We start from the raw sequence: 26056 nt of genomic DNA on the forward strand, positions 1-26056 counted from the left end.
CGTATAGACTGTTACTTCTGTAGCTCTCGGATTCCCTGTTAAATAATTCTCCGTAGGCCACCATTTCCAGTACCAACATATGGCTAGCCAATGACTGATGCTACCTAAATTGCCAATTTAGAGTTACATTGAAATACTTCCAATTATTCCTATTCAGAATTAAGGTGAAGTTTCTTTTTTCCTAAATGAAAACATTTCCAGAGGCTCTTCAATCAAGTGGAATTATTTCTGTGAAGAACATGATGGCACTATTCTTTCCTTAAGCCATAATTCCAATAACTAATTATACATATAATAAGTATGGGTGGTTTAAAAAAGCAAAGTGAAAGTCACTACAAAATTGGATGCTTTCTCCTAGCAATTCAGAACTTAAGCAGAAGAGAAGAGCAGAGTTGTAGAGAGAATGGGGCACTGGTCCTGGAGTTACCTACTAAGAAATGGAGCCAGAATTCAGACCCGAATCTAAATACAATTTAGTGACAATTTTCAATTCTTAGAACCTCAGTCTCCTCATCCATAAAACAGATATAGAAATACCCACCTGAGACTTACAAAATAGCACCTGACATCATTTGCAGAGTGTAATAGGTACTCAAAACAAATTTTAATTGAATTAATGCTATCTCCAAATGTTAATGTGGTCCTAATGCCTGTCATGCTTCAAAGGCCTAGATATCAATCAGACATAGTATGTCTGATTGATCATAGTATATATGACTGGTATCCTATGTGTATCAGACATAGTATATCTGATTGAGCAATCCGACATGATCAATCATGGCATGTCATACTGATCACGGCCCACCACTACGCACAAGTAATACAAGTAGTGTTTTAGGAGCCCAGGTTTGATATGACACAATGGGTTGGATTTATTGCTTTTTCACTTCCAGTTGCTGTAAACAGCCTGGGAAATTTTCTTAACCTCTCTGAGTCCCTGATTCTTCTTCTGCTATATGAAGACAGTGCTTACTCAAAAATATTTTTAAAAGATAATTATTAAAGATAAACACATCAAAAACTATTTACTCAATAATAATATAAAATAATAATTAGCTGATCAATACTAGGATGACAACAACAATAACTACTACTACTACAACCCCTAAGACTACATTATTGGTGTAATTGCATAACTCTGACTGCACAAAGCTGTACAGACAGGGACAATAATTGCTTCCATTGCTTTAAAACAGGGCAGAAGAGCACAACTATTTCAATGAGAGATCTTTGACCAGGGAGGGAGTGTCTTCATTTAATTACGGTAGCAGTCACAGTGACCATCGAACATAGACTGATGACTTGTCTAAGTTCCCCTCAAAGTAGGACTCAGAAGCTAGACTGAGATATATATATATATACTTTCCAGGGCTTTCTACCACTGTCATGCTTCTCCTGGTTTTTCTTTGTCAGCCAAAGAGGCTTATAAAACACTGAGATACACAAAAGTGAAAGGTGTTCAAGTACTGAGCGGAGTTACATGCTAGAGGCACTTAAAATTCTGACGACTTGATTCTTTCACAGTAATTCAAAGGACACAGATCTCACAACTAACCCCGGATAATCTTCTCACCACTCCTTTTGTTCCTTTCAAGCCAATACCCTCCTTGACCCTTTTGTTGCATTCCACAAGTTCTGTTTTTGAAATCCTCCTACATTCTTCTTTGGGGGTGCAGGCTCTTTCTTCACAGTGCAGTGACTTGCCTCTTTCCTCACATTTATCTCTGAAAATAGAATTTCCCTCCTCCTCCTCCTCCCCTTATGCCTCTTCTCAGACAATGCTGCTGCTGGATTCCTCCTTCATCAGATCACTGTCTGTGCAAGACATAGCATCAGCTGTTGGCTCAACACTGCACCTCGTTTTCCCTTTTGCTTATAATCACCGGTTCTCATTTTGCATTTTTTCTCTATGCTTTTATATTTTCCAAAAGAATGTATTTGTACTCATGTAGTCAATACTTTTCAGCTCCCATTCCTACACCTAAGAGGGTGGGTGGCACATAAAATCTTGGGTTCTATTTTATACGGATTAAGGAAAAGAAGCGGGATGGACACACTTAGCCACTGAGAAGGAATGAGTCCATCATTCTGTAAGTGTTTATCAAGCACCTACTGCATATCAAACACTGTTTCAGATACTAAGGATACAGTGAAAAAGACAGAGAAGAAAGCTGGCTTCATAATCTCTATATTCTAAGTGTGGAGGCAGGGGACTATATTGCAAGTCGCACAGGTGTATGAAACACAGCAAATGGTCACCACAATGTATTGGCTTTCTGGTTCCAGCCTTTCCCTTTATAAAACAGAAAGAGTGATATGTGCAGACAAAATAAGACAAATATGTGTAATCTGCAGGAGCCATTCATTACTAGTGGTCCTTATGCACATAGACCACATTTTAACTACACTTAGCTCAGGCTGTTTGGGAAACTTGCAATCTAGGTGTGATTATGTCCCAAGATAAAGAGGCAAGCAGAGGGGAATAGATCTCTATGTCCCTCCAGGACAGAGATAATTAGATCTGTATAAACAAGAGGCTGAGTCTGACCTTCCTTGCAGGGAAGCCGGAGGCAAAAAACACTTAGAACAGAAAGTGAGGTTGATGCTCCAGTTAATAGAGAGTTACTAAACAGAGGGTTAGTAAGAGCAGGTTGTTACAGGTCTATTGTACCCTTAGTGACAGTTGTCAAAATACATCACAGCAGTGTTTCTCCAAATACATTAAGTGGCTTGTGCTTTTTATTCTTTATATTAAAATTAACTCTATAACAAATAGGTAATCTTATTTATCCTTCTCTAGATTTTTAAAGATTATATGACTCTCCCTTGCCTTACACTTCCTGATTCTTATCAGTCTCTTCTCACTCTCCATTGCCTCCTTGCAGTGTGTGCCCTTTCTTTGAATGTTTTTGTTCCAATGAATCTAAGGGAAGATACACATTATAGGAAAACATATTTGGCATGTGAATGCATGAATAAGTGGATATTGAAGTTCTACCTTTCCTAACTGTCTGCTTCCTTGAATTCAACTCAATAAACACTCACTGATTACCTCCTATTTGTCAAGCTTTAGGCTTGGTGGGTAGAGGGGGGTCTCCGTAAGATTCTCTGCAGCAAAGATACCCACTGTTGATAAAAGACTGGTTCCCTCAAACTCTTCGTTGTTCATGGTAATTACAGAACCTGAGGTTTATCTGTTTATGTTTTCTGGTTTTGTGCTTCTTACAACACAAAGAATGCAAGTCCCTGATTGATTTCTGAGAAACTTGCAGCCATTACTAGCACATGACATTTTATGCTGTGTAATGCTGAACAAAATACCATCTCTATAAGTAACCTATATACGTGCATATAAGTTCAACAAATAAAAGAAAAAATCACTGTGTGCAGACAAAACAATTGTGGGCTAGAACAAAAGCATAAATGTGTCTTCAAATCTGACATTTATGTTTTGGGTAACTTTGAATAAGTCACTAATCCTTTCTCATCATGAAGTCCCTGACTTGTTAAATGAAAAACACTAATCTTTTGTCACTAAAATGATCAAGGGATTAAATCAGGAAATGCATGTAAGGTTGTCTGAAATATATACTTTTCCTGCTTCTTGAAAGTACAGCATAATAAGTGACTTACTCCAAGTCACAATGCTAGTAAATGATGTTGGAATCTAGAATATTCTAACTTTAATTAAAATAGCTCTCTCCTCAAGCAATAGTGTAATTCTTTGTACATCCTCACTGAAAAAATACATTTCCTGAGATCTCATAGAACACATCAAAATATATTGTGTCATAGACAGGCAGATTTTACTGATGATTATCAAGATCTTTAACTTTTTTTTTTTTTCGTTTCTCTTTTGCTGGGAATTGTTGCCATGTGATGGCTCCAAAGGGTTCATAAAAAAGGATGAGTTTGAGTCCTTTGTAGGGACTTGGATGCAGCTGGAATCCATCATTCTTAGCAAACTATCACAAGAACAGAAAACCAAACACCGCATGTTCTCACTCATAGGTGGGAACTGAACAATGAGATCACTCGGACTCAGGAAGGGGAACATCACACACCGGGGCCTATCATGGGGAGGGGGGAGGGGGGAGGGATTGCATTGGGAGTTATACCTGATGTAAATGACGAGTTGATGGGTGCAGCACAGCAACATGGCACAAGTATACATATGTAACAAACCTGCACGTTATGCACATGTACCCTACAACTTAAAGTATAATAATAATAAATAAATTTAAAAAAAAAAAGAAAAAAAAAAAAAGAGGATGTTGTTGATTCTTTCTGAACCTATCAATCAGCCATCGTTCCCATAGCTGTTTGTCTTATTATTTCATGTTCCCAATGTGTGAATGTAGTTTTATTGTATTTGTTTTATATATTTAGAGGAAAATACAAAATAAGCCTGAAGATCTTCATGTATGCAAATGATCTGATATGGTGAAGGAATTCTAGGTTTCCATTTCGACTGTGAGTAGACTTAGTATCCAAAGAAATCTTAGGTGAGTAAATCAGCCAGATGATAAATGAATTAAGCTTTCTTTCATAATGGTTTTTCATACTTGTGCTACCTCTGTCAAATACTCCAAACTTAACTCTGATTTCTTAGCGCCCCATGGCAGGGAAAGAGAAGTGAAGTCATGTTGTCACCTTCCACCCTCCTTAATTCCCCAACTTTGCATAAGGGTAGATAATGTGATTCCAATTAACGGCCATGGAGAGAGCACTTTTAATGAGATAGGCACTAAGGGTTGGAGATACAAAGACAGATGAGGTATAGTTCTCTAGATCTGAAACAGCTCACAGTTCAAATGATAAGGCAAGTGTGAGCAACTGCTGCTAAAAGGCAAATTTCTCCCCTCCCATTCTGGACCTTACTATTCTGTCTTGCTTCACTCTGTTATAACAATCACGACACCAAATTTATTTTCTAGATGTGCTTTTGTTCTTAATTTTTGCATCTACCTTGCCCGCCCTTCTTTGTCAAAATTTGCCACGGCTTTGAGCATTCTCTTTCCTATAAAGGTATTCCTGTCCATCTTCCCACACTAAAATATATGACTAATGCCTTGTTTACTCCCCTGAGCACTTTGATAAATACCGTAAGACTAGATAAAAGTGATTTTCATCTTTCCGCATTGCAAAAGATCAGTCCTAAACTTAGAATCCCAACAGCTATTATATCCCAGGCACACATCATAGACAGTGTGACTATCAGCAAGTCACTTTGTCTTCCTGATCCTGTCCTCCTTGGTAAAAACATCGTTGTAACACCTCTCCTCAAACGTCAAATTATTAATGAGCCAACGCTGACCAACATTTACAAAATAATAACCAATCTCTGTTGGCACTCCTATTCTTCCCGACCCAACCATTGAAGTCTTTGTCCATGTGTATTCTAGTGGGAGTAGACAGACAATAAACTAATTGATTTTTTTGTTGTTGTTTATTGATGCTTACCCAGCCCTTAGAACAATACCTGGCACATAATAGTCTCTTAGTATTTCTAAATATTTTTCAATGGCTCAATGCATGAATACTTTTTTTCCTTTATGAGCTTGTAATAAATTGCTACGGCTAAAAGGAACAAGATCATGTCCTTGACAGGGACATGGATGGAGCTGGAAGACATCATCCTCAGCAAACTGACTCAGGAACAGAAAACCAAACACTGCATGTTCTCACTGATAAGTAGGAGCTGAACAATGAGAACACATAGACACAGGGAGGGAAACAAAACACATTGGGGTCTGTCAGGGATTGGAGGGAGGGAGAGCATCAGGATAAATAGCTAATGCACATGGAGCTTAATACCTAGGTGATGGGTTGATAGGTGCAGCAAACCACCATGGCACACATTTACCCATGCAACAAACCTGCATGTCTTGCACATGTATCCCAGAACTTAAAATAAAATAACATTTTTTTAAAAATAAAGAAAAAATAAAAGAAATAAATTTAAATAAAATAAAATAAAATATGTAGTCCATCAGTTACAGGGGGAAAAAATTGTTATGGCTGAATAGTACTCCACTGTTTATATCTACTACATTTTCTTTGTCCATTCGTCTATTAATGGACACTTGGGTTGTTTCCAAATTTTAGCTATTGTAAACCGTGCTCCAACAAACATAGGAGTGCTAATATTCCTTCGATATACTTATTTCCTTTCTTTTGGGAATATACCCAGCAGTAGGATAGCTGGATCAGACGGTAGCTCAATTTTTCGTTGTTTGAGAAACCTCCAAACCGTTCTCCACAGGGGTTGTACTAATTTACATTTCCACCAGTAGCGTACTATTCAGCCATAAAAAAAGAATGAGATCCTGTCATTGGCAACAACATAGATGTAACTGGAGATCATTATGTTAAGTGAAATAAGCCAGGCACAGAAAGACAAACATCACATGTTCTCACTTATTTGTGGAATCTACAAATCAAAACAATTGAACTCATGAACAGAAATGGTTACCAGAGGCTGGGAAAGGTAGTGAAGGGCTGGGGAGGGAGTGGGGATTGTTAATGTCTAAAAAATAAGTTGAAAAAATAAGTAAGACTTACTATTTGATAGTACAGTAGAGTGACTATAACCAATAATAATAACTGAATTGTACATTTTAAAATAAAGAGTGTAAGTGGATTGTTTGTAACTCAAAGGATAAATGCTTGAGGGGATGTATACCCCATTCTCCATGATGTGCTTATTTTACTCACATGCCTGTATCAAAACACCTCATATATCCAATAAATATACTCACCTACTATATGTACCCATGAAATTTTAAATAATAAGAAGAAAATAAAAATTTAAAAAGAAGTTGCCCCATCAAAAAATAAAGAAATTTTTACTTTATTTTTATTTACTTATTTATTTAATTTTTATTTTTTTGGAGACGGAGTCTTGCTCTGTCACCCAGGCTGGAGTGCAGTGGCATGATCTTGGCTCACTGCAAGAGACGCCTCCCAGGTTCACACCATTCTCCTGCCTCAGCCTTTTTTTTTTTTTTTTTTTTTTTGTATTTTTAGTAGAGACGGGGTTTCACCATTTTAGCCAGGATGGTCTTGATCTCCTGACCTCATCATCTGCCCGCCTCGGCCTCCCAAAGTGCTGGGATTACAGCCGTGAGCCACCACGTCCAGCCAGAAACTTTTATGGTTTTAATGTTTGCTCCCTCTTCAACTCATGTTGAAATTTAGATGTCATTGTAACGGTATTAAGAATTAGGACATTTAGGAGGTGATTAGACCATGAGGTCTCTGCTCCCAGGAAAGAATAAATGCCATTATCACAGGAATTGGTTGTTTATAAAAAGATGAGTTTCACCCTGTTTTGTCTCTCCCTCTTGCCCTCCCTTCACCCCTTTGCCAACTATGTCTTATGCAGCAACAAGGCCCTCACCAGATGCTGCCACCTAGATCTTGGACTTCCCAGCCTCCAGAACTGTGAACAAATAAACTTTTGTTTATTACAAATTATCCAGTCTGTGATATTCTGTTATAGAAGCACACAATAGACGAAGACAGAAGTTCTATATGAAAACAAACATATACAAATAGTGACTCCCTTCAGACCTCTTCTGAAGATGCATAGAGGATTAGAGCTGACTTTTCCTCCCTCTTCACCTCTAAGATAGAAAACTCTGGCTACAAAATACTTAAGAGCCAGAGCAGTACTGCCCTACTTAACAGGGAGCTAGGTAGTGTCATTAATTTATGACTATGAAACATTCTGAATACCTTAGGATCAAATTACTGTTGTGCTTATTCTCGCTCTTACATAAATATTTGCACATGTGAAAATTCAGCACCTTGACATTTACTGAAATGATTGCATGGAAAAATGAGGCAAATTGACTCAGAGACAGGTGTTGGCAGTCAGCACAGTGGAAAACAGCCCTTTGTCAAAGTAACAACCATACGTGGTGTAGCAAACGTTCAGAAACCAGGACCTACTGGAGGTGGATGGGCTAAAAGGTGGCCTTAAAATGACACTTACTTTCAGCTGCTGTGGGTCTGAACCCACAGCCTGGACCCGCTGGTCCTGTACTTTATACTCTAGGGCTGCTCCACCAAGATAATAAGGCTGGTATTTGTTTTGTGTATTAAATGTAAACAAGACTCAATTTTCCACCCTAAATCGTTTTCAAGTCAATGTCTTATGTTACCAACAATTTTCAGTTACAATGTGACTCAGAATTGAGAGATGCAGGATTCAAGACAGTAATATTTGGCTAATGCCCTTCAGTGAAATTTCTCACTTTGGCAGGAAAGGAACTCAAGTAGCTGAGTGGAAATCATCTATGGGGTGCTTTGAATATCTCAACTTGAACCCTATAAGATGCTCTGGAAATGAGCTGTGATCTTGCATCCTTAGAGATAAAGAAATGGAATCTCGGGGATATGGAATATCTTGGTCAAGGTCATGCAACTAGGAAATGTTAGGGAGAGAAGCGAAACCTAACTCTGACTCCAAAGTTCACACTCAGAACTTTACATACCAAGTTGTCTCCCCTGAAATTCCAAACCACATTGCTTCAGACTTGAATCCTCTCTCTCTCAGAAACAGTGACGACCACTCAGAGGCTCAGCTTTGTTTATTTTGTTTTGTTGTGTTTTGTTTTTGAAAGTTTATATGTAAAACAGAACGTTTGCTTGGCTTATTCCCTTCAGCCAATTTTTCAGTTACTTTAGGTGACAGTCCTCAATAACCATTTTCCAGGGCATAGGAGTCACATTACTTTAGAGTTCAAGTAAAATGTAAATAAGGCAATTCCCATTTTTAAATGCACTTTCTCCAAGTCTGTTTTCCAATGTTATAGAAAATGATGTGATCTCAGAATAGATTTCATTATGATGATTCTAATATTTGATTATTGCAATTTAGTATATAACTCATGGATAGAAAATGAAACTTGATGGATCAGGGTGGGTTCCTTTCTTCTAACTATTATAAGATAACTAAGGAAAGTTACATATAGTGAGAAAAAGCACACAACCTGTAGCACATCAATAATCAGTTTATCGATATCAGATCAATAACAATCTTGTACAGTTATGCCATAAGGGAAAGACTTTAAAAGTATGACTTTGTAAAGTTGGCAAAACCTTGTTGTTAAGAATGCCACTTTGATATCAAGTCAGATTTAAACTCAAATGAATTGACTAAAGTCATACAGAGAGCAACGTTAACTGTATAAGAACTGTATGGGGTCACTTCTTTCCTTGACCCCATTTGGCAAAGGAAAAACTAAGGTCTAGCAAGTTTCACTCCCAGCTACTTCAATTACCAAATGTTTTCACCAGCTCTACTTTCCCCTGACACATAGTAAGTCTTTTCTATTATTACAATTGGTGTCTGGGATTGCTAATTTATACTCTGCTGAGAGTGAAAGCAAGAAAATAAAATCTGCTGTTTGTTTCACTTTGTAAACACAGTTATTTATTATTATTTTCATTTACAGCTCATGAATGCATTTGTTCATAAACAGCACAATTAGGCAATCTCAATTTCTGTCTTTAAAGATCCTCAGGTGTCAGAGTGCAAAGGTGGCTTCTAAGATAGATAATACCACAGCAACAATATTAAAGTTAATGGAATGGAAGGAAAGTTCCAATAGTGCTCTGTCACACACAATAAAACTTTACCGCACATGAAAACTACTTTTAAAGAAACTCTACAGATACGTTAAAAAAAAAAAAAAAAAAGAAAAGAAAAATATCTATCTAAGTATAGCTATGCTTGCATTCACCAACCAGTTCAACCCTGTCAACCTTCTGAACACTATAATCTCTAATTTACTAAATTCCAAATTTCTGATCCTCATGGTGATATAAAACGGCCTAGCTCATAATAAAACTATCACACTTAAGATTCTGAATGGCAAATTACACATAATCACAAATTGTAAAATGGTTCTAGGATAGTCCTTAAATCACTTTTCTAGCTTCTCCTTTGTTTTATTTATATAGCCATATGCGCCTTACTTTCTGCCCATGAGAGCTCAAAAACTGTGTCTTTTTCACTTATTTGAAACATAGTACCAGACCCATAGGAGTTTCAAGAATTGACTTATTCTGCAAATATCTATTTTAAAAGAATGTGTATAAAATCTATTTATTTTCGTATTATAACCATGCAATTTTCTAATTGTAAGGGGAAAAAAAGTAAGCCTAAAGATCAGTACTTAAATTCAAAATTACTTTTAAATTAGAGTTTTACTCCAAGTGGAAAGTCTCACAGCTTTTTAAGGAACGAAGGACTGATTCCCTTGAGACTGAATATTCTTTGTAAGTGACTCCAATTTGAACTCCTGTACCCAACATTCCTGAATCATCCACATCCAGATGAATTGAAACTAATGATACTGTTAATTCAAGAATGTTCTGTTAATTTTCCACTTTCTTTTCATAAAATCAAAATAAAATCATGGAAATAATAACAAATTAATGATCTCATTGCCTTATATGTTTCCTTTATGGCACTTTGGACAATAAGCAAGAAAATATCCAATTGGTATGATTTTGGCATAACTTTTTATGATGGCATCCCTCCAGTTCTTTAAGCTCCATCAGGTCAAATGTATTTCTACCCCACACATCTTGTCCCTGAGAGTGGAGATGATTAATAAGTATCTATTCGCTTAATTGAAAATAATTCACTTAATTGAAAATAAAAAATAATAATCTAAATGAGAGCATCAAGGTGTTTAGAGTACCTGTCTTCTTTTCCTTTGTCTGGATTCCTCTACATTTGCAGATAGGAAGCCTAATTCAGCAGAGGTGGAAATGCAACAGATGTGGTCAGAAAACCCAGCCGTGAAGTTTACTACCTGGGTACTTCTCAGAAATTAATTTGCCCAGAGGTTTTATTTCCCTACATGCAAAGTAAGGACCATAACACCCACTTCACATAGTTACTAAGAAAATTATTGAAATGGCCCAAAATTTGTGATCAATAAATAGTAACTACCTTCCCCTTAATTTTTGGAACAAAATAAAACAGACTGGGATACTCAAGAGTTACATTCCACTGTCATAAATGAGAAGTCATTGCTTCTAGAAGGGAAGAAGAGACACAAAACATCTAAAGAGAACACACTGGTGAAATGTTATGAGCTAGTCCTATGTAGAACTTACAGGTACATCTTTATGTTCCTGGTCTGTTATCAACAATCTCATAGCTACTTTTTGTTCCCTAATAATCAGATGCTGGGATATATTGAATATTACAAAAGATATATTCTAAGTTTTTAGGAAGCATCCATTTTTGAAATCCAGCATCTCCTGGGATCTGAAATTGAACATATCAAAATCCTCTGAAAAAGCCCATTTTCTAACCATGTTCATTCTGGATTTAACTGTCTATGTTTGTTTGCTCATTGAGACATATTATTTGAACAACTATCATGAGGTGGGCCTGGTGCTAAGCCCTACAATGCACAGAGAGATAGTTACATTTCACATGAACTATCCAGGATCCATGTCCATATGGCACAAACTCTTTTTAAAAAACACAAAAACAATATTTTTGGCACAAAAAGAGAAATCATGGCCTCATGTTTTAGTCCAGAGAAAATTATTTCATAGGGATGTTTCTGAAATTTGACTTTATGAGGAAACAAATTGAGTATCTGCCTCTTCCTTCTACCTCCGCCCTCTTAGTGGATTCCTACTCATGCATGAGAGACTAACTTTGGCTTGAAGAAAAGTCGTCTCCAAGGTTAATTAACTCCCTTCTCTAACCTTTCAATCTTTATATATATATATATATATGTAATTAATATATAAAATTAACTAATTATGGGAGGTGGTGGAGACGTATGATGTTTAACTCTCTGTTAAACAAGAATATTAGATAATCCTTCTCTTTGGGAGTTACACCTAAAGTTACTTTTGCCATAACATTTAAAGCAATTACTGAGCACTGGAGATTTCTGAAGGAATATATTCAATGTAGTCTTAAGTGCTCAGGATGCAGTTAGGTTATAGGAATGGGACGGAGGGAACTACAACAATAAACATAAAAGATTACTGCCTATATCTATCATTCAATCAATCTATCTGTCTGTCTGTCTATATCTATCATCTATACTACACACACACACACACACATACACACAGTTTTAGCGTATAAGGAGTTATTACAAATTAACGTCTCTTGGATATGGGTTAATCTTTGATGCCCTTAGATAAACATGTTTTCCTATAAAATTAATGAAAACAAATCTTTGTTGTTCTTCACCAAATCGTTTTGAACTAGTCATATGAAACTCGGAGCTAGATTTCCAAGGTCAAAAATTACATCACTATAGGAATCAAATATACAATTTAATTCTGCAAGGACATGATACATAGCAAGCTGAGAAAAAATCCTGATCCTACCCAGTGTGTTCACACTGGATGAATGCCACTGGGGAATAAATTTTTGCTTTTGCTTCCACCTAAACCCATCCCAACGCATCCCAGGGTGACATCAAGTGTTACATACTGAGGTGGCTGTGTAGTTCATAGTCTTGCTATCCAGCATGCACATATGCGGACCTTGCTTTCTCCAAAGAGACATTTCTTTGACTCTAGCTATGATCAGCATTGGAAAGCTCCTTGTGAACTTAAAAAAATGGTTTGTCCAAAGGTGCAAGTAACACAACCGTCAAACCACTTCAAGCTTACCCAAGTACTGTTCTATGTGCTTGGGGGGGATTATTTTAATAATCGTAAAACAATTAGTATAACCTCAGCCCCTAGTTCATATATTATATCTCCCACAGAAGACACCAAATGGGAAAATAAATGATTGTTAAGTCATTGTGTGTGCACAGCTAGCTGTCCTCTTAACTACAAAATAAGACATAAAAACTGGAGAAGGATGACATTTGTTGGGGGTATACATCTGTATATTTTGAGCAGACTCCTATTAGAAACTTAAAATTACATTTTGTCACCATGATTATCATCATTTATTTTGGGCATTTTGAACAAATCAATCAGATGTAAAGTTAGGTACAAGTAAAATTAGTCACTTTAGATTCTCATTATTCATTCTTCAATGTATTAATTCACTAATTTGCCCAACAAATATTTATTGCAAACTATATGTACCAAGACTTTGACACCTGTTTGGCATTGGCCATATCATTTAACCTCAAAGATCCTCATAGTCTTTATCTTTAATAAGATATGTTAAAATAGCTACTTTACTTGACATGGGGATGAACTAAGAGTACAAGAAAAGACACTGGAGACACTGGCCACCAGCACAGTTTGTTGCTGGCTACAATTTTTATTGTAATATTGATTCTTCTATCTGAAATGTAAAGAACATAATAAAGGCAAGTGTCTTTCTCTATACTCTCTTTTGTCCTAAAACAATAATAGAATCACAAGATATTATTCTCCTTCTCTTTAGTTGCTCAGAATGTGTGTATGTGTGTGTGGTGTGTGTTTGAAAGACCTATCTCCCACCTGTCTTCTTACTCCAAAAATATAGAAATCTATGCCCATTACTGTGTTTAAAAAAAAAAAAAAGGAAATTGGATGAAGAGTACATTAGAAGGAAACCCCACAGGTGACAAAAACCACTCTTTGGCTTCCTCCCAAGTCCTCCTGTCTATTGGCCTTGTGCCTAATATTTACAGGGAGAACTCCTGTGCTATGCCAAGAGGCTTACAAGGGACTCCACAAGTAACAGAAGAAGCCACCCTTGTGCCTCTCCACTCCTGGCTTCCCACTTCACGAGAGGGCATAATTTGGAGGGGGTGTGTGTTTTTTGTAAAGTGAATCAGCTGTGGGATTGGTAGAGATACCTCATCTTTCAATCAGCACTTGTCATGGAAAGTGGTTCTAGGTCCCCTTTGATGTAAGTCTCGCAGCGATGGTCAAGAAACTTCCCTCCACTGCAGGTCACTCCTGCCTTTCAAACTTTCAACTCCAAATCCAGCAGTTTTAGTGAAAACAGGTGGCTTGTGTGGAACGCAGCCGAAGGACTTTTTTACCTATCACCAATGCAAAAGCTTTTGGTTCTTCTAAGTGAAAATGTCCTATCACAAATATCACATTTTGTTTCATTAAACACAAACAAAAATAGCAAAAGTAATGATATTAATGATATCCTTAATTTGTGAAGATCAAAAGCAAAAGATGGGACATATATTTTTTCAATATCATGAATGATTAGAAGACAGTGTTGGTATCAGTGCTTTTAAAAATTGGGTAATGAAGAATTATGTACAGATGGACTTATCTACTGTGTTAGTCTATTTTGTGTTGCTATAAAGGAATACCTGAGACTGAGTAATTTACAAAGAAAAGAGGCTTATTTGACTCATGGTTCTACAAGCTCTACAAGCATGATACAGCATCTGCTCAGCTTCTGGTGAGGAAGCTTTTACCCATGGCAGAAGGTGAAGGAGGAGCAAGGCATGTCACATGGCAAGAGAGGGAGCAAGAAAGAGAGAGGGAGGTACCAGGCTCCTTTAAATAACCAGCTCTTGCATGAACTAATAGAATGAGAATTCACTCATTACGGAGGGGAGGGCACCAAATCATTCATAAGGGATCTGCCCCCAAGACCCAAATACCTCTCAGTAGGCCTCACTTCCAACATTGGAGGTCACATTTCAACATAAGACTAGGAGGGGACAAAAAATAATAATAAAATCAAATAAAAATAAAAATTGGGTACTTAAGTCACAAGAAGTGACAGCACACATCCAAAGTCAGATAGAAATTAGTTAGGTTTGAATTTCTAAATTGCAGATCAAGTTTATTATATATTGAAAAATTATTCAAGTAAAATCTTCTAATGCAATTGAGGAAGTGAAAACTATTTAATTTCTCAATATCACTCTGATCACCAATTTATCTTTTCCCCTGAGCACACAGCCCTTTGATTTCCTCATGCCATAAGACCTTATTTAATAGCTCCCCTTACCCCACGTTTTCATTTCGTAAACTACCACTAGTTTTTCAGGACACATTCTCTGTTATCACTACTCTAAAAAATACTTTCTTGGTCTTCATACATGTTCGCTAAGTTGGCATTGTTCTCCATCCCTATGTCATGAACCCTATATTATATGTAGTATTTATCATACACAGTATTTCAATCTTAGTGCCTACAACATGGCAGCATGTAGATAGAGACTAAGTATTGAATAATGTGAAATATGAAGACATTCCCACCTATAAATGTATATCCCCACATTGTTCATCTGCCTGAGTTTATCTCAGTACCTACCCCTTCTCAAATGTCTTCACTAATCAAGTTCTTTAGCCAGTCCTCTTGGCAGTGGAAATTATAATCTATGCAATCCTGATTAAAAGGAGGCCCTGTGTGTAAGCAATTTATCATTTTGACTCAGAAGGCACAAAAAGGACTCAATTCCATGAAGGCATTCCATGAAGACTCCATGTATTACTTTGATTTTTCTAAGAAAGAACCATTCATTACATGGATTTTTTTTTTCCCAAGGAGTATTTCTCACTTAGCTCATTTTTACAGGTTCCACAGAGACAAATGTTATTCGTATCCAATGAAGAAATATGGTCTGAGTTTCAAAACAAAAAAAGGTCAATGAATTAACTTAGTTTATTTTTAAGCAGGTCATTTTTCATACTGTCTCTTGCCTGGAGCAAAGTTTAGACTGTTCTGAAACTTTACCCTGGTCTCTTTAGATAATTAAGCATTTATTATTCACTTGCCTTGCATTTTATTTAGACTTTCCATCTTCAGTCACCTAGGATGGACTGCAACTGTTTTCTCACTGCTGTCCTCAAATTAGTGCCTTTTAAATAAATGCCACATTTCTCCTTGTCTGTGCCCAAAATATTACAAGCAAACATATGGTATTGGGGGTGGCAGGGAGGGGAAAACAAAAAAAAAAACATTTTTAGAATAAAAATAAACTATTTTCAGCCCTTTGAAGAACCATAATAAAAACTATTCACAAGAATGACAATTCATTTTACAATTACTACTGCCTTCCATTTTCTCTGATGCTACACTGCCTCCTACGCCTATGGATAGAGTAGGTCTGAACCTGCTGCCAAGTTCTTTAGGTCTCTTTTCAAACCAATGTCATTCCCTGGTATGAACTATACTGCTTGGAAGTTAAGTGGGAGCAAGCGAGAATGTCAAAAATTGAGGTATGGGATCAGACAGATTCACCTTGAATCCTGCTTCAAATACCTTGGGCAAGAAACATAGCAAGTCAAACTCGGTTCTCTCGTCAGTAAAAGTGAGATGACACTGATACCTACCTCAAAATATGGTGTGGAAAAAATTAAATTAAATTCAGTAACATATGCAAACCCATTGTTAGCACAATGGCAAGAGCATAGTAAGAGTTCAATAAATGAGGTTCTCGTTCTGTTGTTTTTATTCTTCCTGTTATGATTTGACAGAGGAATTTATCTAAAGGTGAGAAAGACATTTTACTTCATTCTCTCTGAAACACAGTTCTGTCATTTGCAAAATGGAGACAGAAATTCTTCACTCCACAGTTTGGTTTAGTGTTTTGTCAAACCTAAAAGACTGTATGCACACAATGATTTGGCTTTCTATTGTTGCTGTTATTATTAGCAGCAGTAGTAGTACCATCACAGTGACCTCTGGAATAGGAAGATATACTAATAACCATTTCTTCTTTGTTTAGTGGTCCCAGAACCTTTCTATCTCCTTGTGTGATCTAGAAGCAAATCTAAGCAGGAGTTTATTATGGTCTCAAGGCTCATTTTTGCAAGTACTAGAATAGCATTGTGTTGCCTAAACACTTAAAACATAGTATGGGATTTGGAAAAAGCATGAATGCTAGCCCTAAATGAATTTCAAACAAAACAATCATATCTGAGATTAATATGGTGTTCTTTCCATCAGAGAAACAGATAGAAGTATAGACTGGATACCAAGCTCTATTCCCTAGATGTTTCCTCTTACATCTTCTCTACGAATTGTGGCAAGATTTTCCCTTTCTATTAATTTGCACTTTCTTCCTCCTTTCCTTTATCCTTCCTGCTTCTTTTGCACATCCTTCCCTGCCTTCCCTTCCTCCAGCTCTCCCTGACTCTGCCCTTCCTTCCTTCCTCCCTCCCTCCATCTCTCCCTTCCTTCATTCCTTCCTTCCCTCTTTCCTTCTTTCCCTCATTCCATCCTTCACTACTTACTGAAGGACTTCTAGGTGCCAGACACCTATGCATAGGGATGCATAGATTTGCAAAATCAACAAATCATACAATCCCCATTCTTTCCTGGACCTGGCACTCTAGCATGGTAATTAACTTTAAAAATATAAACAAGTCAATAAACAAGAAAACCCTGATTTTGTTAAAGCTCAAAGAAGAAAATAAAGAACAAACGGCCTCTCTCTCTGTGCTCTTAAGCTGATAACTGAAACAACAGAAGAAGCTCTCTCTGATATGTTGTGGCAACAGAAAATAATTCCATGAAGTGAAATGTAACAAGCAAGGGGAGAGGAGAACTTATCTGTTCCAAATTCCAGAGTTCTGTTTTTGGCATTCTTGGCATGAATAAAACAAGATACATACAAGATTTATTGTCTCATGTCTTGGTTTATTTTTTGTTGTTGAAAACATGATAACATCAAAGATGAGCTGACCGTGGTCAATGGACAATCTTCTTTATAAAAAGTATGAATATGACTACCTTATGTAACCTGGTGAGGGAGTGTTCACTGCCACAATACTGATCATTTTAGCTACAGATTGACCCTTGATAGTATGCCGGAATCCTGGTGTAAAAAGGAACTGAAGGTTGGTCCCACATAAGTGGTGATGTGTAATGGTATTCAGCCAACATTTTCCAACCCGTCTATGCTGGGTCACTTCCTAAAGTAATGTACAGACCTATCATGTAAAGAACCATCTTCTTAGGCACTCACAGAGGTGTGTGGGTCTTAGGTAATGAGTCTGCTCATCCGTGACATTTTCTTTCTTTTTCTAGAATTCGGATTCTTGGGTCAAAATTAGTAGCCATTCTTAATGTTTTTGATCCATAGCATGCATTTAAAAAATCAATGTATATATTACTATTCCCACTATTAGTTTATTCACCAAGTACTTGCTATTGCTGCATATTATAGTTTTTAACGTCATATTTGCTACATTTATAGAATCAAAAGTTGTTTTCTTCATGTACACGTGTGTATGTATACATAAATATATGTATATATTTATATATACACGTATACCTGTATATACATGTATGTGTGTATATACACATGCACATTCATATACATGTGCATATATGTATATACCCATATGTGTGTATATGCGTGTGTATATGTATATACGTATGCACACACACACACACATTGTGGAAGGCACAGAAACCCACCATTTGGATTTTCCTGCCAAAGGATTAATTTAAGGATTTGCATGCAGTTATCTGAGACCCTGCGGCTGAAGTACCTTAGGATTGACCTCAGGATCCAAGCCAAGACCCTGCTCTTCCCAGGCACATCCCAACCAATGACTGAGCATGGTGGGTTTATTAAAGCCTGGCCATTTATGTGCAACACGGGACTCCTTTTAAGAGTAATCTTTGCTCCAGGGATCCCATTGGTTTGGCCAAGATGTTGTCAGATGTACATTGCCTTATACTGCTTTTTCTCCTCTTTCATTGCATGGGTAGAAGATCTGCATTTGATAAGAGGAACTTCCATGCCCAAATTGGCTTCATACCTCTTTCATTTTTCACAGTCATAGACCCCTAATAAGCCATTGGCACTCCTATCTCTGTCTCCGCATTCTATTTTCCAAAGGGCCCAACTAATACATATCTTTTGGTCACCACAAAGGGTGTTTGCTTTCCACATGCTTACAGAATTTAAACTCCAGTTATTCACAGCCATTGCCTCTTTTTTTCTCATTTTTCTAATAAAACACGTTCAGCAATGTCCTTAATCTATATCTGCATAGCTTGTATATCCTCCTTTAAAACACACACACACTTGTATCAGACTCAATTTATTTTTTTTTAAAGAGAGAAGTCCTCAAAGGTAGACTCTAATTTAGATTTTTAGGGACAACGAACACTTTCTGCTTTCATTTGAACACACTCAAGCATAATTTTGCAGACATTTGCCCAAAAATGTTTACATTCCACTCATATATATTTATGTTTCATCTAAAGAACTTAGTCTGACTTTTATTGATTATTGAATTTAACTTCTATTTTTATTTGCATTGTATCTGCCTTACTTAAAAACCTCAACTTCATTTACCCAACATTTATGAAGAAAGGATTATGTGAATTATTCAAGTGTCATTTCTCTCCATTACATTATCCACTATAGTGCCAAATAAACTTCCTAAAATATAAATCAGACAATTTTGATATCTGTCAGATTGGAAGTGAGAAAACTAAAATGAGTTTGTGTTGATATAGATACACATTATGCTGAGTAAAAATGTAAATATTAAATGTTGCTGACAACAGTTAATTAAACAAATAGCAATCTATATCACTGAGACCTAAAATTGTCCAAATCCTCTCACTTAGTAGGGGGCTTTTATTATACCTCATACTAATTTATTCCTAAGAAACAAATTATTTAAATGACATTACCATGCTAACTTTATTTATGGTGGAAAAAAAAATCTGTCTTTTGAAATGGATTGTGAGATACCTGTAGACTGAAATTTGCCTTTGTGATTTTTTTTCTCCCTATATTTAGTCCAGTGCCTGGCACATGGTGACTGTTCAATAGATATTTTCTGGATTAGTGTCTATTTTGTACTGGGAATGGTGAACAAAAAGACCCAATTTATAATACCACTGGATATAGAAGAAAATATACAAAAAAGGTATTGCTTTTTAAACAATAATTGTTCTTAATAATAGTTTTTAAATGCACTACAACAAAACCTCATAGGATTTACAAGTCAGACAAAATATATTTGATCTCTTAATATACTGTTAAATTTAACAATTAAAAACATATATCTTCATTTATAAAAAACTTATTTTTAAAAAGCTATTTTTTTAAGCCTGGTTTAAAAAGGCTGTTTGTTTGTTTCTTTGATAACTTACTTCATGGCTTATAAGATCTGTGCCACCAGATCACAGGGTATTAGCTGTATTTAATATTGACCACAATAATATCTTCATACAAGCTCTGATGGATAGATATAAGCATTGTGTTTTACAAGGAGGAATCTGGTAGCAAATGTAATAATATCTAAAATGCACTGAATGACTACCACATGCCATGCACTGTGTGTTTGGTATTTATTGTTGTATCTGATCTTCATCACAATATTATGTAGTACGTTCCATACCCATTTTACAGATGTGCAAATTGCAACTTAGATACTTTTCAAGTATCACACAGCCAATAAGCAACCGAATTTTTACTTAAATCTACTATTTAAGTTTATCTGATATATAAGCACATTCTTCCCTTTATTTCAGGATGAAAAATGGTGTCAGACCGTGTGTTAAATAGGTGATATCCTACAAATGCTCTGTGATTTGTCGTGATCAGCATCAAAATGATTTAGGGCTCACCATGTACCTCACATTGCATATTCAAATATTATTGATGCAGGCAGTGAAATACTTAGACATAATATTTCATAATCCAAATCCCAAGAAAAGTGTCTCCCTGAAGCAAAAACATGGGAAATATAATTTGAAATTTAGGCCACAAACCTGTTTCCGGCTCAATGGAAAAATAAGGCTGCCCTTCCAATATACTATAAACCAGCTTTGCACTGTTTCCATAAACTGGGTCATCGGCGTCGGTTGCAGTGACGTTAGTGACAGACGTACCTAATAAAAAAGAGAAACAAAAAAGATAATAATTAACACATTGTCCTTTGCCAAGAGCTACATTTTGTCAAGTATTTTATACAGAAATCCATGTGTAGGGAATAAAAGGAAAAGAAATTTTTTTAAAAAGATGAAGATAAACTGCTCTGTCATAACTTCAACTATACCTAAGTCTTTTAAAAGAAAGAGTCCTGGAGTACTATATAAAGATACTTTTAGTATCTGTATTATTTAACATTCCTTTGTAGCTTTCATTTTAAAGATAAGTATTAGAAGCATGTGGGCTTGGGGAATATGCAAAGGAATCCTAACAAAGGAATATGAAATGTAAGGTTAATAATATAATATACCATGTCACATTTACATCTTACAAAAGTACAACTAAACATAACTGGAAAAATTGGCTGCTGAAAAAAAGCTGTACAGAAATATCAAAAGAATATTTTATTCCATCTTATTTAATTATTCAGAATATAAAATTAGCTCTGAACCACCAATTAATCATCTTGCTTACATAATTAGGCATAATGGATAACAGAATCATAACCTTTTTTTCAAAACTATTTTTTATTCATTCATTCAACAATTGAGTATATAGTTTGCCTGTTATGGAGTATATATATTAAAATATAGGGGAATTTTAACGCCAAGATTGGGAGGATTGACTTTACCTTGTAGGAAATAGGGAAGAAATTTCAGTTAAAGAGCAAACCTATACATGTTGGATTTAAAGAGCAGCCACATCGCTATAGATTATTATGCCATTTTAAAAAAATAACTTCCACCTGCCTCCCCAAGTATATTGTTGGCAGACATGTAAATAAACACACACGTGCACACACACACACACACACAACAAATCTTTACATTCAAGAAGCTCACAGTTTGAGGGGCAATAAGAGGAGGAAGGGACAAATAGAAAAAGAAATTCAGCTGAATGCAGTAGCACCAATTATAGACCCCTCACTTAGTCCAGCACAGACAGGGTGATCAGGAACATCTTTCTAACAGAGGTTGCCTTTGAGTTAAATCATTAAAGAAAGGTGGAATTTAACCAGGAGAAGGAATTCTAAGCAGGAAGATAAACATAAGAAAAGGCCAATTAGTGTGAGAGACTATGGGAAGTTCTGGGAACTCCTGAAAACGGAAAGAAATTGAAAAAGTCTGGTGTAATAACAAGAGTCACATGCTGTGAGATCAAGGCCAATGTCTTCTTCATCCAACAAGTGCTGGAAACATAATGGTTTTTGAACATACCTTTACTTATTGAATAAATGGGTGAGTGAATAAATTATCTGTGATGATTTAATGAGAAAGAGCAGGTAGGTGTTAAAGATTAGTTTCCTTGGAAGTAGACTCTGAGATAAAGATTTCTTGCTAAACTTTCATTGGAGAGTGTTTTTAATCAATATCTATGGGGGAGTGAAAAAGACAAAATTGGACAGAAACATCTGAGATGTGATGCAGTCACAACAAAGGCCTCACTGGACTCCATAGGGCTCTAGAGATGGCATGCCCATTGAGGAAATGGGCCAGGCTTTTATATTCCAGCTGGAAACAGTTATAGCATGCAAGATGCCCCCTGAGAATGAAGCCTTAGTCTTGGCCCAAGCAGCTCCCTTCAGGGGACGACAACTACAAAATGGCGCAGGGAGTATGGGTGTTGGGCTGTCAGAAATCAACATGCTCAGCAACTGCGGGGAGAGCAGCATACGTCAGTGTTTACTGGAATAGAACTTTAGCAAGATCTTGTCAGTCAGTATCTTTTGGAAGTGTTTTAAACATGGAAAGGTAATAATAATATTTGTTGAGCAGTTGATAATCCTGTAAAATTGGAATTTCTACTCAGAATGATGACTCAGAGGTTCTACAAAATCTGCAGTTATAAAAAATGCACTCAATGCCTCTTGTGTAACACATTCCACCAGATGCAAGTAACTCATCAACTAGCTAGCAAAAACGAACACATGAGAGTACAATAGTTGTAGTTATTTGAATATTACATAAGATGCAGAAGAATTGGGAGTAAAACCTTCTAGGTAAAAAGAAGATGGTGAGATAAAATTGCCAAAAAATATTCAGAAAGAGGGATGACATGGCAGAAAAAGTCTGCCATCAAAGCTAAGCCTGGATATTCAAATTAAGAAGAAAATATAGGGGAATTTTCATGCCAAGATGGGGAGCACTGGCTGTACCCTCTAGGAAACAGGGAAGAAATTTCAGTTAAAGAGCACACGCATATTGTGGGCCAATCTCTCTGTTAGGGCCTCCAGATTTGGTTGGAAGTACAGACACAGATTAGGAGCCCAAACTTGTTATGAGGTTACAACAGTAGTTCAATTAAGAGAGGATAAAACATTAACATTGGATAATGACAATAGAAGTGGATATCAATGTTGATTTCCCTGTTTTGATCTTTGTGGTAAGGTGTTAAACTGAAGGTTAACTGAGTGAGGGGTTGCTATGGTTTGGATGTGTCTCCTCCAAAATTCAGGTGTTGCTAACATAAAATATTAAGAGGTGGAGCCTTTAAGAGGTGATTGGGCCATGAGGGCACCTCCCTCACAAGAGATTAGGCCCTTTTGTTTTTGAGACGGAGCCTTGCTCTGTCTCCGAAACTGGAGTGTAGTGGTGTGACCTTGGCTCACTGTAACTGCCGCCTCCAAGGTTCAGGGAATTCTCCTGCCTCAGCCTCCTGAGTAGCTGGGACTAGAGTGTGCACCAACACTCCCAGCTAATTTTTGTATTTTTAGTAGACACGGGTTTTCACCATGTTGGCCAGGGAGGTCTCTATCTCTTGACCTCACGATCCACCTGCCTCTGCCTCCCAAAGTGCTGGGATTACAGGCGTGAGCCACCTCACAGGGCCTGATTAGGCGCCTTTATAAAAGAGCTTAACAGCGGGAGTTTGTCTCTCTTGCCCTTCCACCTTTCACCATATGAGAACACAGTGTTCCTCCCCTCCAGATGACAGTACGAAGGGCTTCACCACATGCTGTGCCTTGATCTTGGACTTCCCAACCTCCAGAACTGTGAGAAAATAATTATTTTCTTTATTAATTAACCCAATTTAGGTATTTTGTTATCAGCAGCACAAGACAGACTAAGACAGGGTATGTGGTAACTATTTTTACAACTTTTCTGTAAGTCTAACATTAGTCCAAAAATAAAAGAAAAATAATGAATAATAAGAAAAAGACATCAGAGTTACTGGAAGAACTAACAGAGTTCAGAGACTTATGAGAAAGAGGTCCCTTTCATGCAGAAGACCATATAACAACTCTTTTTGCTTTGTTTTGTAGTCTAGTGTATTTACTTCGATTTTTTAAAGAAGAAATTATGTTCCTGCATTATGAAGTAACATATTATCAGAAAAAAAAAATAAGTCAAGGTGCAATATTCGGTATGACATTAAGTTAATAAATCTGAGAATTTAGTTCCAGTCACTGCCTAGGTAATTGAAAAAGAAAAGTGAACAAATTGTCAAAACTTCCTGTCATTACCAAAATTTCCTTCTAGTGGGTGACTCTTAAATTAGGAAATTCCTTCACAGAGAAAAAAACATATCCAAATATTTTCTGAAAAACCATATTGTTTTATTTATGCACAGGGTTGGTGCATTTGGTCAGAGTAGTCTGGAGTTAACAGTTTTGAACATAAAATAGTTCTGACATCTTCTGAAACGCTTATCTGTTTCTTTGAGCAAATACTTTAACTTGTCTTAGCCTCAGATTTAAACCTACACAATATAATAAGGTTATCGTGAGAGTTAAACAAAATAATATATGTAGGTACCTATCACAGAAATAACAACATGCTAAACCAGTGAGTACTGAGTGTCTGTGTGTGAGATTTTACCCTCTGAAAAACAGATCCCTAATGTCCCTTCCAGATCTATGGAATAATAAAATGGAGACACATTTTTAAAAAATCTTTTCAGGCAATTTGATACAAAATAATAGTTAAAAATGCCTGTAGTGTGCACCAAACTTTTTAAAATTTAGCTTCATCCATTCTCCCTAGAGACACTAATTTCTATTGTAATTACTTTGAAGAATTACTATTTCGATTTGTTTGTAAAATGAAGTATTCTTTTTTCATACTCCATAGTCATGCAAACTATTTCCTATTAAATGGAAGATAGGATATTTTCTCTGGAGTTTACAAGACTGATCATGAGCATATCTAATTCAGTTGATCTTATCTTATTATGAGAGGTAGCCCGTCACGTTATTATTACTGGTGCTGGAGTAAGGGGTTGGGTTTCTATCTTCTACATGCTCTGTGATTCAGTTTTTCATATGCAAAGACAAACATTTTTTATTCCACAGGCCTCATAGTTTTGTGTGAGGATCACATGTAATCATATGAAATATAGAAAAGTGGTTGAGAGGATACATTTAGAGTCAAAATGTCTTCAACCCAAACATTTCTTTTATATTTTATCTCCAACTTTTACTAGCTCTGTGTTCTTGGCCAAGTAACAAAAGTTTTCCAAGCTTTGATTCCCTAATCTGTAAAAAGGAAGGTGAGCATAGTCGTTACATCATAGGCTTGGTGAGACAATTAAACGGATTAATGTGTTCAAAGAGCACAGAAGAGTTATTGACACTACAAGCTTACTGTCACTATTGTTATATTATGTGTGTATACAGGTAAAACTAACAAACTAATCTTTTACAATTTTAGATGGTAGTGAATGCTTTAATTTATAATTAAGTGTAATTTTGCATAATGGCTTTGATAATAGATTTTATTAAATTTGGGGGAAAACACAAAAAGACAATCTCAAATGTAGCAATATATCCACATGCTTAGAAAGGAAGTGATTTTGTTAGTAAAACTGCTCAAAAGAAAACAGACACACATACGCACACACAGTGTCTCATTCTTCCATCCAGTCTACTAATCTATCTCATATCAGTTTTCTCTTTGGTATAAAATTGCTCTGAGAGCAAAAATAAAAAGTATTTTATAAACAAAAGTGTACTATGTAAAAGCTTATACATTAAGCAGGAGGCTAGACACTGGGCATGTCGTCAGTACAAGTTTCTCGATGTTATTTGAATGGATGGCATTTTGAATGAAGGCCATATCTCCCAGTCCATGCCAGGATGAACTACTAGGCTGGGGACTGCAACAGAGTGAAGACAAGCTTTTACCCACATACTTATCCAGAATATTTCGGCCTGATGTCTGGCTTCCTGGAAATCTCCATCCTTCAGCTTTAGACTACTTTCCGTCAAGGACGATATTTCTCCTGAT

The 26056-nt window shown here is 36.4% G+C and overlaps 1 protein-coding gene across 2 annotated transcripts in view; it reads right to left on the reverse strand.

The window, feature by feature from the left end:
* CDH8 (cadherin 8) overlaps positions 1 to 26056 on the reverse strand; it is a 385185-nt gene that overhangs the window by 180356 nt on the left and 178773 nt on the right. For both annotated transcript variants that reach the window (XM_015126310.3, NM_001257905.1), the window contains 1 exon segment: positions 20672 to 20791. In XM_015126310.3, coding sequence (XP_014981796.1) covers positions 20672 to 20791 — 120 coding nt within the window.

Source organism: Macaca mulatta, chromosome 20, assembly GCF_049350105.2.
Source record: "Macaca mulatta isolate MMU2019108-1 chromosome 20, T2T-MMU8v2.0, whole genome shotgun sequence".
Lineage (NCBI taxonomy): Eukaryota > Metazoa > Chordata > Mammalia > Primates > Cercopithecidae > Macaca > Macaca mulatta.